A 14,708-nucleotide genomic window follows, 5' to 3' on the forward strand; every position below is an offset into this window, starting at 1 on the left:
GTTGAAATACTGGGAATCCACTGGGTTTGCCCCCGTGATGCCTTGTTAGGGCTGCCCTAGAGCAGAGGCTGGGCAGAGCTACAGAATAAAGCAGGGATTTATTCAAGGATCTCCTCCATGGATGCACCTTGGGCAGCACCAGAGCCCAGCCAGGGCTGCACCCAAATGACCCAAAATGGCCCCAAAATGCACGAGCGCTCCCGGGGCTCTCCCTGGGATCAGTTCTGCTCCATTGGCACCTTGGAGTTCATTGTCCCATTCCAGCTCCAGCCCATCAGTCCCACCCTGCTTGTTTTTCTCTCTCCAGCCCACGCTGTTTGTGCTCCTGGGCTGAGGTTTGGATCATTTGTCCTTGGTGCCCAGCTGGAGCAGGAATTGTTTTGTCTCTGCTCTGTGAGGAGAGCTCACCATCCCATCATGTGAAGCCCAGACCCACACACTAAAGAGGCACAGAATGTGAAAAATAGAAAAGCTCAAACCTGAGACATCACCAGTTTGTAGTTGTAGTTGCAGCTGCTTTGACTGTGGCAGCATCTTCCTTTTTAGAACATTCATATCTAGTTATTAGTTTGGCATCCTGCTGATGCTGTTATTACTTCAATTTATCTTACCAGTAAGAAAAGTTTAAAAGTCACATAATTTCCCAGCATTTTCCACTGTGAATTCCCAGTGAAACACTGTGGGACAAAGGTATAGCACTTCAACAACGAGGGATTTTTCATGCTAAATTCCAAAGAGCAGATTTTCCTTCAGTTAAAAGAGAGCAGAAATGCGGGAGCTTCTCAAGATTAAATCTCGGGATGATTTTTTTCCAAGGTCTTAGGCAATATAATAAATTTTTAATTACAGCTACAGAAAAGGGGTTGGTTAGAGCAGTTATTTGCAGAGGAAGAGCAGCATGGATCTACAACACAAGACCATCCTGCCCATCACTCCAGCAGTGTCTTCTCAGCAAAAAACAGAATAATTCATCCATGGGGAAATTCCTTAAATAAGAAGCTGACTAGAAGACAACTAGAAATTAATGACAACTTTGCTGCATTAATACTAAGGAAATTTCTACCTTCGATTCAACAACACCATAACTTTTGTTTTATATTTCATTTGTCAAAACTATTCCTTCACCTCCTCACAGAATTAAAAAGTTGAGAATGTATTCCCAGATGACCACCAGGAAATCCATGTCCCTTAGAGTGCTTTTAGCTTGAATGAATTTGGGTGATTTTGCCAGCATTATTTGGCTAAAAAAAAGACTCAGTTTTGAGAATTCTCATGAATTTGTGTAGCTTTTTCTTTTTTCCCTTTCTGACAGAATTTTCATTTTGAAGATGTTGTGAACATGTTGGCCTGATTTTTAAACGCTGAGCTAATAAAGCCTTCTGAGAAATGCCTTTTGTCAAAGAGACCACTTTCTCATAAAAAGTTTTAGGTCAAAGAAATTAGCTGTTCTCTAAAGAAAAAATAACTTACAGTCCAAAGCCGCAGCAGGAGTGGTTCTAAAAACCTTTCTACCAACTTACAAGAAACTCTAAAATGTATCATTGAAGAAGCAATAAAACTTAAAATCCCCTTGGGGATGTGCCTAATGAGGCAGTTATACAGTGTATAAACTCACACTATACCTTTGTGATTATTCTTTTTATAATGAAATATAATTTAAAATACTCAAAAAAAAAACCCAGAATGACCAAATGAGCCCTCCTGTATTTCCTAAGGCCAAATGAAGATAATTTAATAATTTAGGTAAAAAGTTTAGATCTAAGCACAGATTTTGTGTTTGTGTGTTTCAAGGATCTGATTAACAAAGAAACATTTGACAACCTGATTTAAAAAAAAAAATTCAAAGAAGCATTTTCATATTGCCCTTGTAACCAGCTGCTTCATTTATCACACTCAGCATCTGTCATCTACAATATGTCAAACCCTGCTTGGAAACACGACTTTCTTCTTCTTTTTCGGGTGGTTACATTATCAGCAGTGCCATTTTGGCCTCTGCTTTTGGGCGTGTGGAAAAGGTAATGGGAGTTTCTATTCCCTTGAAATACATTTTAAAGGGGGAAAAAAATTATAAACCAAGTCCTTTGAACTCCTTGTAACGTGGGAAGGAAAGTGACCCCCAGCCCTGTGCCACACTCTGTCCAGGAGATGGATTGCTATAATTTACTCCTGCTTCAAATACAAGTATTTATGGTGCCTCTCCTTGGCTGAGGGGTAAAAATGGTCTCCAGAGAAACAGAAACATTTCTTTTTAAGAACATATTGAAAAGAGGGATGCTGAAAGTCAATGGAAGGAGATGATGAGGGATGCTTTGTTCTTTTTTTTTTTTTTTTTCCCAGGTAATAAAATTATTCTCCTTGTTTGCCTTTGTGGAAAATATTTACTGGCTTTTCCCTTTTTTTTATTCACTCACATACACATGCCTGTGTATGTGCAGGCACAAAAATACTTTGACCTAAGTTATAGGGGTGATAAATCTCTAGGGCCCCTGTACAGCAAAGTACTGTCAACATCAGCAGTGTAAAATTTAGCTTTAAAATTTCTTTTCAACTGTTGTCTGGCTCACAGCTGGATGAGCCCATTGGCAGCTCTGAATGAGCCAAAATAACTATAATCCAGGTTCTCTTCCTCTGGCCTCAGACATTTGGGCACTGGAGCCAAATTATCAGCCTCTGCTTTTGTCTGGAAGTATTAACCGTTCAGTGAAACAGTCCCAAAATACTCAGCACCTAAGGCCTAGAATTCTGATTTGATAAAACACTGCAAAGACACGATAACAAGGAATGTAAAAAATCACAACAAATTCTGAGGATTGTTTCTAATTTTAGATTTCATAAAAGTGAGAAAATTTCCCTTTCTGATTTTATTTTGCTATAAGAGCTGCTTCTAATTCATGGGTGGTTGCATCTCAAAAAGTATTACATTTATATCTTTATAAATATTGTGCTTCTCTAAGCCCTCTTTGTTTCTCTTTGCTAGTAATTCCCTCTTTCCATGAGACAGGTATTAAAAAATTATAATTTTAAAAATAATCATTAATTTACTTATTATTTCTTAATTGATTTATTAATTATTAATTTAATTGATTGTTAACATTTTTTGTCAATTTGTTAATCAGCTTTTCCTAGGCTGTACAGCCTTCAAGATGTTTCTGAATTCTTCTGGAAATTTTCTTTTATTGAAATTTGCTTTCCCTCTAGAAACTCGTGCCATGCTGAGCAGTAAGTGTAGAAACTAGACCTTATAGAGGAAAAGATAAAATAGATCAAGAATTAAGGTTTTGGTTTTGCAGAGACAAGCACATCAAGGTGCTCAGACCACTCCCAAAATATTTCAGGATGTTCTCTTTAAAAAGGTGTACAATTTTTACTGGATAAACCAGATAAAACTAAAATAAATATCTCCAGAACTTTTTATTAGGATCTTATTCTCCCTTATTGAATCTCCTTTCCTGGGATTGTAGCATTTATTAACATTCTGGATCTCCCTAGTTAAGAGAATGTGGAGTTTCAGATCAAACCTTTAGCACTTGATTTCCTTGGCTTTAAGCTGGACTTCTGAAGGTTGGCTGCAAAAGGCTGATCAGCTCACCCTGAGGTCCTTTGATCATCAATAAGAACGTGTTTGTTGTCTTTAGGACAAGACCAATGGCCATCTGGAAGTCCTTTTTTTTTGTCCCCTCAATGTCCACTACAGAAATAGTCCTTAATTTTTCGCCACCTGAAGAGCAGTTGTGTTGAATCACTGGCGGGTTTTATGAGCATGCTTGATCCCTGTGCCCAAGTGAATGCTTTTGAATGTTCATCCAATGCAACAACAACTCTTTGTCAGTGTTCATATGCAGAAAATATATATATTTATATTGGTTATGCTAATAAACTCATATAGAAAGTGGCTGCTAAATATCGAGAGAGTTGTGTCTTGCTGATTTAAATACATTAGAGTCTGCTCCTGCCATCACAGTATCAGATGAAATTGGTCTAGCTGCAACTATGGAGAAAATAAGATTATAATTCCCTCTGAACAGCTCGAGGAGACTGGTTCTACCAGAGCCCTCTTTCTTATACATCAGCAGATAGCATTTCATGGCTTTTTAGCTCAGAACTGAGCTGTTATAGACCCAGGTCACCGAGCTTAAAAGTATATTTACTTGCATGAGTGAGCAGTGAATGAAAACCATTAATGTCCCGGCATGCCCTGCTCCCCAATACTCATTTTTGTTGGAGCCAGAGTTTCTTTGTGTGTTTCTGCTTCATTTAAACCTGTCAATACCCCAATTAGTGTTTGCTTCTTTTCCCCAGGGAGGGACATTTACACATGTCACTTCATAGCCTCCAAAATCTAAAAGACTTATGGGAGCTGCTGGGTCATAAAATAAAGCCTGATTAAAGCTTGTGCTTTCCAGTGACTTTCTGCCTTTTTTTTTTTTTTCCATTTAAACTTGTAAACTGTTCAGGTGATCTTAATAAAAGGACACAAATAGGGAGCTTAAAGCATAAAAACTTGCTAGAAAAAATAGAACTCAAAAAAAAAAAAAACCCGCTCTCCCATGGGATTCCACAGTTTCTGTTTTTAACTGATTTGCATTCAGTAAGTCACCAAAAATTAGAGCACTGTGCTTTACAATTATGATAGCAGTAACCCTCTCATTTCACATTAAAACTTGATGCCATCTTGATGGCAGACTGAATTCAATTTAAGATCAAAGCATTGGAGAAGTTATCTAAAATTATGTATTGCTAGTTTTAACTATTTAACATTCCTGCTCTTTCCAGCCTGGCCTTTATAACAGGCTGATTAATGATCATAATTGATTTGGAATGGAAAGTGGCCCAAGGAATTTGTAATTAATGGAGACATGTTTCTGGTGCTAATTTTTAGTCTTCCCAACAATGAAAATGATGGTAAAATTAATATTGTCCATAAATTTCTTCCATGGGAAGATGATCTTTGTCTAAGTCTTCATAAATCACAATTACATACATGGTAATATAATGGTTTATTGATCACTAATTTTTGTTTTGACAATTAGCCAAGCTTCGATGAGACTGATTTCCCAGTGTCTCCTGTGAGTTCCCACAGTTTGTAACTAATTTCCACAGGCTTTCACTACAGCTGACTGCAGGGAACAAAGCTGTCAGCTTATCATCCCCCATTCCCTTCCCCTTGGTTACTGGGAAGTGCAGATGGACAAAATGGGAATTAAAGCTGCGTGGCAAAGCAAGAGAAAGTCACATTCATTTCAGAACCATGTCAAAGCCAAAGGAAAACCCAGGAAATAGCAGAAGCTGCTGGTCTCCTGTGTATCATCTGAAGCCATCAGTCTACACTGTACAAACACAGAACTAATTCAAGAAAAGACCTCCGGAAGAGGAAAGAATTACCTTTGTGATTTGAGAGAACAGCCCTTTTTTATTTTATTAATGCGTCTTTTGGTTAAAATTCATAGTTGTCATGCAAAATAAATCAACTTCTCTTCCTCTAATGTGACCTGAAACCACTTGTGAGTGAATGAGATATGAACCCTAAATGTTCACAGCCTTTGCCCTGACACATTCAATCAGATCAGGAGGCACTGGTGGGGCTGCCAAGGACTCCAGACATCATTGTCATTTTATTCCAGCTCAGCATCAAACAAGGCCTGTTAGAGCTTGGAAACACATGTTGGAATAGTATTTATAATCAAAGTAACTTGTTTTATACCATTTACACCAGGGGAATAGCTGGATGAAATGCTACTTTAGGATGTACAGGATCCATATTCATTCCCACGCAGTATTTATTTATTTTTAAATATATTTCTTTAAAATTTAAATACATTTATTTAAATTTAATTTTTTTAATAATCAAAAAAGAAATAAATTTTATTTATTTTTATGTTATTTTTTCCAAAGATTACCTTGTATGGGTGTCCTACTAAGGAATTTTTTACAAAGCACTGAGTCTCTTGTTATTTGATTTGAAATGCAAATTTATAAAGCATTGGACCTGCCATTTCTGTGTTTAATGCCTCTCTTTTTACAAAGCAGTGCTGGTTTTTATATATTTCTGTCAGAAAATTATTTTGCTAATAGAATCTAGTGAATCTCTTGCCTTTAGTCCAGCAATTCATTCATAAAAATATGTATACAAAAGCTACTGGTCTTCCTTTTAGGGCAGGTTAGGGTTAGAAGGTAATTTGCTTTGTTCAGTTTTATTTTAAAGGTATTTTCAGAAATACATTTGTTAATAAATTTTTGGAGTTTATTTCATATACACTACAGACTCCTGAAACTAAAACTGAGTAAATATTTCAGTCGTTCATATGAATTAATCAAATCTTCTCAAATTTCTCAGGTTTACATGTTTGAAATTATTTTTTCTAATCTGAAACATCAATGGCTATTAATTTCAAAACATTGTCCTTTTAAAATTTGAAATTGGTGCCACATTAATACTAGCACAATTCACCCAGAATGGTTTCTATCTATGAGTTTTATTGCTTGGACAGCAAATTCTTTACTGATTCCAAGCAATAAAATATTTTATTCTTAGATCACCTTCATTAAATGATTAAATAATTGAAATCTAATTATTTACATATTTATCCTAACAGAATATCTCTCTCAGGAGGTTTTCACAACAAACAAACATGAGTAGGTCCAAAACATAAAGTTAATTTTCAAAATTTGTGAATATTGGTAGAAAGAAGATGTCATTAATTATATTCCCATTATTATTGTCTATAAAAACTTGTATACATAAAAATGGGATTTTTCTTTTTTTTGTGCTAACATATTTCTTGACCCTCTGAGACATGGAATTTGTTTCCTAATCTTGGACATCTCCTGAGGATGAAGATTAAGAGTATTATTTTCACCTGCTGAACAGGCTTGACTTCCACCAAGGAGCTATGAGTTTAAATTGACGTATTTGGGAAATCCTACTGATTTAAAATTCTCTTTTCTTCACCATGTGAATTCCAGACAGATGTTATTTAAGTAAACCCAAATGTCTCTTATCAGAAAGGGAAAACTGAAGTTACAAATTTTAGCAAAGCTCTTGCTGACTCCTGAAAGTCTACGAAATTTGAAAATAAATTTACAAATATATATATCAACAAATAGAAGCATGACAGCTAGGCTCCCTTAAATATAAATAATGTATTTGCATGGGCGTTCTCTGCCTGAGCAAAAGAGGATGGAGGAAAAGGGAATTTTTGAGGTAGAAAAATCCTACTTTTCATGGACAGAAAAGTGTTCTTGCTGTGGCTGACCAGAATGAAAGGACAGCTGAATTTGACTTAAATGTTAAACTCAAATTTCAATTCAATTCATTTTTTCAACATTTTCTCAACGTTTGCAAGATGAATCCCTCATGGTTACAGGTATTTCCCCAAACTGGCTAGTTCCAGCATAATCCACTTATAGTTAAAATGCAGCGAACCCTAGATGGGGGAAGAGATGATGATGTCTGGCTCCAGATCAGAAGGCTGAAGGATAGCTTTATTAAAAATATACTATATTACATTAATATACTATTTAAAGAGCTGCTATCCTATTCTACATACTCACTTCTTACTTACCTATCTAACTCAAACTTGTGACTCTGCTGAGAGCCCGAGCCACAGCTGGATCCATTGGTCACTGACCCCAAACAACCTTCACCAGAATCCAACCCAGCCATCCCTGCAGGTGAACAATCTCCACACCACATTCCACATGGGCAAAACAAAGCAGCAGAGATAAAGATTGTTTTCTCTTCTTCTCTCTGTGCAGAGAATATGAATGTTACATCCAGCGATGGAGTGAAAATACGAGAACAATCTGCCAGGGCAGAGATCTTCAGACCAGGAGAATCCCAGAATCCCAAAATGGTTTTGGGTTAGAAAGGATCATAATTCTTAAAAATACTGAGTACTTTAGTTTTACAATAATTTTTTAATGATACATGGATATTTAGTGTTTAATTACAAACTGAAAGACAGGGATATTTTTAATTTACTTTTTCTAATGTGGCTATTCCCACATATGAGCTGAAAGAGAGAAAGAATACCTCCCTCCACCCCAGCTCTCTACATAATTTTTCAAACTGACTATTTGAATATTTGTTTGTAAATTATTTGAATATTTGTTTTCCATTAATTCATAGATTTATTCTAAAAGTATTCAGAAGTTACTGATACCCTTCACAAGCTTTACTCAGTTTCCTACAGTCTTGTTAATTTGGATAATGACATTGGTCTTTATCAAAGTAATTAAATATTTTCATTATGATTTGGACTCAGTTCCTGATGGAACACTCAGCAGTAGCAGAGAAAAAATAAGTCAGATTAAGTAACTTTTACTGAATCTTAGAAAAGGCCAAGATTCAGTTTTCTTCAAGAGTATGACGAAAAGTTCTTGTTTTGTCTGAGTCTCTTTCACAATTGTTAAGGATAATCCTGACTACTGAATTTTGCACTTTGATTTTAACGATGTTGGCAATACTATAAAACAATAATTATAGCAACAAGAAATATAATTGCTAATTAATATCATTGTACAATCTATTATTTTGACATGCATTAGTATAGCAATAATATTCAGTGCTATAATAAATAATGTTTTGATATAATAATATGATTAAAATAATCTCAATAAATTATAATAAAAATTAGAAATATTTTAAATTTTTTTTTTGCTAGGTTGCCATGAAGAAAGGGGAAAAGAATGGGTTCACCTGTGAAAAGCAGCAAATAAATCAGATTTCCAAACGAAAGCCCAGCTCTAGACAGAGAAAACTCCTGGATTAATGCTCCTGGCAGAGATATGAATACTTTGAAAATGGAAATTGCCATGATTTATAAATTGTAGCTTTTACTTTGTCCAGTTTTGACCAATAGATCTCTAACTGTGCCCAGCATCCCATGACTTCAGACAAAGATATGGAGAACCCAGTAACTGTTTACTTTGTCCTGTGGTGAAATTACTCCAAAATTGTGGAACATGGCAATATCCACTCCTTGAATCTGCACAGCAACATACCCTTCCCTCCCAAAATTCTCTTATATAAATGTATAAATATAAATATAATTTCGTGTTTGTATATAATGCACATTTGAAGAGATATAAGGCACAGCCACACTTAATTTATGGCATCTGAATCATCTTGGTACATTTCTAAATGCCTTCACTTATTTTTAAGGCATCCTAAGAGAATATCTCATGCATATGTAGTGCAGATTTAGCTTGCTTATTTACAGTTTTCTAGATTATTTTGTCAGTAAAGAACCAGCATATTTATCTCCATTATTTGCATCAGTAATTTGATTAAAGATAGTTGGAGGATGAAGAAATATGTTGCCTAAAATATCCTTGGGAATGTGGCTTTGTTACCAGAACTCTTGACATAGAGGAAGATAAAAAGAAGAGCTTATGGTTTAGGATCATTGTAGATAAATTGTGAAGAGTAAAAAATCAGCTTTGGAGGAAGGGGAAATATTTAGCTGTGAGGCATTGCTATGGCAATAAGGAATCCATGTGGAAGATTATGTGAGGAGAAGGGAAGGATAAGCAGGGATAAAGCTGTATCTGAGGAATAAAGTCATCTTTCTTTACATGTTTTTATGCTGCTCTTATTAAGAAAGTTTGCTGGGGGGGGAAATGAGCTTTGCAAGGTAGCCTCTGGTTTTTGAAAGCAAGGCAGGGAGTCATGGAGCTTGGTTTGTCACTGTCACCCAGCACAGGACCTGAAAGTGATACAGGAGTGTCTGGGACAGGCTCCTGGATGGATGTAGGATTTCAATCCAAGTCCAGATGTCCCCTTTGCTGTGTGCTCCTACTTGTGAAGCCAGAGGAGGATGGACCTGCCAAGGCAGGGCTCCCCTGCACAGGAGCTCTGGTACCTCGTGGGGAGGTAAAAATCCCTCACCCCTCATCTCCTGCGTGGGCTCAGAACATTTCCACCATCACCAGGGAAACTCCAAGGAGGAGATATTGATGGGAAGGAAGACTGCAGCTGTAGGGAAAACTCTTTAGATGGCTTTGGGGGTTGGCTGATTTAATTAGGGACAGGAAATGAGGCTGGTGGAGGAAAATATAAGGGTCTAGGGATTAGGGGACATGTGAGAACCTGAGGAGGCTGAAGCAGGAAGAAAGAAGGACAGGTGAGGGGGACTGGAGCCTGTTGTGATGAGGGCAGAGAGATGTGCAGAGGAAGGGACACGTGGGAGGCTGGGGACATTGTGGAAGGAAGAAAGGAGGTGGCACAAATTAATGATGGTAATAGGGACTCCTTATCAGCCTGGCACTCTTTTGAATTGGGTCTCCCATTGAACAAAATGCATAAAAGGATGTATGGGACTATTACAGGAGTAAATTCAGGAAGAATTTCTTCACTGAAAGGGTTTTCCAACATTGGAAGGGGCTGCCCAGGGAGGTTTGGAGTCCCCATCCCTGGAAGTGTGTAAGGAAGGCCTGGAGGTGGCACTGAGTGCTCTGGGCTGGTGACACAGTGGGGATTTGGCACAGCTTGGCCTCCATGGTCTTGGAGATAATTTCCAATCTAAATGAATCTGCGATCATGCACAGCCCTGATTGTTCTGGGTTTGGAGGAACAGGCAGCTGGCCACAAAAAAACAACTTTCTGAAAGTAATCTCCTTGTGGGTACCTGGACGTACATCAGATGAAACTGAGGCTATTTCCATTCTCTGGAATATGGAAGCAGACTCATCCTAATTTTCTATTTTGATTATGCATAATTTCTTCTCTTCAAATGCTCCTCTTGGGATAAAATTGATGAGTACCTGATACTCAAACAATTAAATAAGATGTACTTCATCACTAGTGCATGTGGAGCCTCCTGCCTCACACAAGACCTTTCTCAGAGCTCCTCCTGGAATTAGATCCCATTGGTAACTCAAACCCACAGCTCCACAGGCCCTGTTAATCTCCAGGTCAGTTTGGTTTGGGTCAGGAAGCCTTTGAACAGAAAGGGCTGCATCCTGACATATTGTCATCTCCAAGCATTAACAGCTCTGGCATGTGAAAAGGTCATGCCACCAAGCATTAACATTACGGGCTGGCAATTAAAGCAATTCATTTAAATAAGGGTTTTTATTCTGCTGTGTGGCAACAAACACAACCTATGCAAGGGGAAAGCCTGGGAAGGCCACAAATCAGATCCTCTGCCAGTGTCATCTGATTAAAACAGGGACCCAGAGAAGCTCAGATGGAAGGAGTGAGTTGTTCTGATAAGAAGAGGGAACCATTCATGCATAAAAACAAGGGACTGGGGCTACCCTGGAGGGCAAGAGCTTATTGAGGGGGTTCATTGCTGATGCCTCATATGCTCTAGAAGAGTGGACAGATTCATTCAGAAAGAACAGCTCTGGGTGCTGTCCAGGGCTTTCCAGCTTCTCCTGGGCCTGGAAGATTTGTGGGCTTTGATTCTTTCTAGAGAAATCCAGGTGCCATTTGCTTCTGGACAAACCATCTGGGGAGGGAAGGACAGCAAAGGACACCAACGAGGTCATCTTGTTTCAAAGATGCCGTGTTTGGGATTTGCAATAAAACATCCCAAGGATTTTTTTTTTCTTCCTGTTTGCAGGAAATTTTAATTCCAAAACATGAAAATGCTTCAGGTTTAAGACTATTCTTGCTAAGAAGAGAGTACTTTTTTCAACATTAAAATTTAAGCCTTTTTTTAAAGAATGGTTAATGAAGTTGACAGGTATGTCTAAACTGTTATGCAAAAGCCTTCTGAGTACAATGAAAACTCGAATCTAGCTAGTTTTATTGTCAGTTTAATTATACTTTCAGTTCAGCATAGTTCAGCTATGCACTCAACACATCTATGGTCTGTAAGCTCCTTGGTGCAGAGCCTTTCTTTTAATTTTGTGCAGCTCCTGGTTTAATTGAGCCCTCATTTTGAAAGATCATTACTGTCACACACACTGGTAAAACATGTAACAGTCAGCAAGTAGAACAGCAGCTCATCAGAAGGAAGCAGACATTTTTATCAGTTCTTTATTGTCCACATATCTGAACGTTTATTAGTTAAGGTCCCTTTATGTGCTGTGAATATTGAATATTGAATTATGTTGAATATTGAATGTTAAATTAAGTTGCCCTGTGAGCAGCAAAACAAATGAAGACAGGCTTCCTTTGCATTCACACCCTCTATTGTCCACTACCAGCTCCTTTCTGCTAAGTTCCCTTTGAGGCCTATCAGTTCTCTTAATACAGGAATGAAAATAAAATACCTTTTCTCATTTATTTTGATCTGGTTAAATAAGGACAAGCTTGGTGAGATACAGATTGAAAAGTCAACCTTGCATCAGCAGACCCTTCATCTCATTGTGGAACAACCTCGTTTTGTTTTGTTTTGTCTGTTTCTAGTTCCAGCTATGATAACCTCCTACCCAAACACCACCCTGGCAACTCAAGGCCAAAAGAAGGAGATGAGCTGCACGGCACATGGAGAGAAACCCATCATAGTCCGCTGGGAGAAGGAAGACCGGATCATTAACCCCGAAATGTCCCGTTACCTGGTTTCCACCAAGGAAGTTGGGGATGAAGTGATTTCTACCCTGCAGGTAAGAAAACAAATTGGCCCCCGAATCATCCAGATATGTCAAGATGTATTGCTGGCCAGGGGCTATATACAAGTCATGAACGGGACAGGACTGCTGTGGAATGGATTTCGAGCTGTTTATTTTTTAGCATTGGTCTCATCCCATGGTTATGACAATGGGAAGATACCAGTAGCTCACATCCCAGGCAACAGACCAAGAACTTAATTACAACTTACTTTATAAGCTTTTTGACCAATCACACAAAGGAAAAGCATATTGACAGTAGTTCTAGCCAATCACTATAAATACACGTGCCTTTGGTTAATAAAATGCTTGCTTATTTTGAATACAATACTTGCTTGTAAGCCTTAAGATACAATGCACAGAGCTCCATTATTAAGCTTAGAACTTCCTAATATCTCACCAGATGTACTTTTCTGCAACTTAGGAAGTTATTGTACCCAAGCATTAATACACAGACCATTGTTCTATTTGTCTTCTATTTGTCCTTTCTTTCTACTTCTTGTATAATTTTTCTGCTGACGAATCTTATAGCTACTGCTTAGCTCTAATCACCATCCTGCTGTCTCTGAGGCCTGTCTTTTGCAACCTACCCAAAACCGTCTGATTTTAAGGAATCCCACAAAGGTGGGCTTGGTTTGGTTTTGATCCAGGTGCAAGGCCAGCCTGACAACACCAGAGCCCCAGCACTCACTCCATGCATGGTGTGGAAGAGCTGGCAGCCAGAGGAGGGAGAGGAAACTTCTACAATCCATCCCTAATGGAAAATTCCCTCTTCCCACACTCCAGAGACAGCAAGAGAGTGAGCCAGGCTCAACCCTCCATCCTTTCTGTCTCAGGAGCAGCATGGCTCATGCCTGTCCTTCCTCAGATCAGCTTGACCAAACTGCTGATAAACTCTGGCAAATATGTGGCACCAAATTCTGATGTGTGTCACACTTACCCTCACCAAAATCATTAAACTAGTTTGAGAAAAAATGTTGCCTTTTTAAAGTGCTCTTCTCCCTCCCTTTCACTTGGTGGGGCTTGTGAGACCACTTTATAAAGTCAGGATTCAAAGTGGTGTTTTCCATGTGCTTATATGAAATCTAAAAGAATCTTTCTTCTTTTTTCTCACTCCAAAATCTTCATTATCCATTTTCAGTCACATATAAAAAGTGTGTTTATCAGGCCCAAGAAACCAATTATCTGACTGGTTATTGTATAAATTTTAGTGTAACTCTTATGAAAGATTTCTTTCTTTACCAGCAAAAAACTGTGTTGGATGATAACCAGTAAAATTCTGGGTTTGCTCTCTGTGAGGGACCTTTTGTCATTGATTTCTATGAGGAAGAAAAAATTCTATGTGTAACTTTATTCCTATTAGTATTTTTGTGATACAAATAATATTTAGTTATAGTATTGACCCCTAGGCCTCTCTGCCATCATTCTTCTTGTTGATTTTAATAATGTAACCCCTGGATGCACAATAATATTTCTATTTGGATGGTTGGAGTCCTGCTTGGAGAGTTTCCTGAAGCAGTTGTGTATAGCAATGGTGTTCTACATCCATGTGTGTTACATATAAAACCTTTCACTTCTGAGAGATAAAACACCCCAAAAAGCAGTAAACATCAGATCAAGGCTGTCTCTGAAGTTTTGAGCTCAGTGCTTTTGCATGATGATGTAATCTTTAGTTGTGTACTCAGCTTTTATTTTTTCTGCAGGACCCCTGCCTCAGTGAGGCAGGATTTGAATTTTCGCTGGGGCTGAATTAGGGTTGAGTAATGAACGGCACTGTGTGGTGCAAAGCTGATCTTTGAGACCAAACTTTTCACAGGTGGCCAATAATTGTGTGTTCTTTGTTTTCTGGGCACTCGCCTTGAGCCCTTGGGGTCTGATTTGCAGAAGTACTAAGCCCTCCTGGCTGCAGCTGAACTCAGTGGAAGCTGTTATGAACACATGAAAAGCTATTTATTGCTGAGGGAGGAGGAGGAAGGCCCTACATGTCTCAAATTGGGCTCTGGAAATTTTTGTTTCCCTGTCTTCAATCTCAGCCACACATGCAAGTGAACACAGCTTGACACGTTGCCACATCTCAGATGATAACTCCCCAATTTCCTTGCAGCAAGTGGGAAATTAATTCATTTATCTTAACCAGTGGTGACTGGGAG

At 38.2% G+C, this 14,708-nt stretch overlaps 1 protein-coding gene across 4 annotated transcripts in view; it reads left to right on the top strand.

The window, feature by feature from the left end:
- The window catches only part of DSCAM (DS cell adhesion molecule), a 445,883-nt gene that overhangs the window by 322,804 nt on the left and 108,371 nt on the right, over window positions 1-14,708 (top strand). For 3 of the 4 annotated variants that reach the window (XM_021527473.3, XM_077781696.1, XM_077781698.1), the window contains exon 12: window positions 12,359-12,555. In XM_021527473.3, the coding sequence (XP_021383148.2) occupies window positions 12,359-12,555 (197 nt within the window). Of the gene's footprint in view, window positions 1-12,358; window positions 12,556-14,708 lie in introns of those variants that run through there. The other variant, XM_077781697.1, reaches the window with a different exon arrangement.

Source organism: Lonchura striata, chromosome 2 (assembly GCF_046129695.1).
Source record: "Lonchura striata isolate bLonStr1 chromosome 2, bLonStr1.mat, whole genome shotgun sequence".
NCBI classification, from domain to species: Eukaryota; Metazoa; Chordata; class Aves; order Passeriformes; family Estrildidae; genus Lonchura; species Lonchura striata.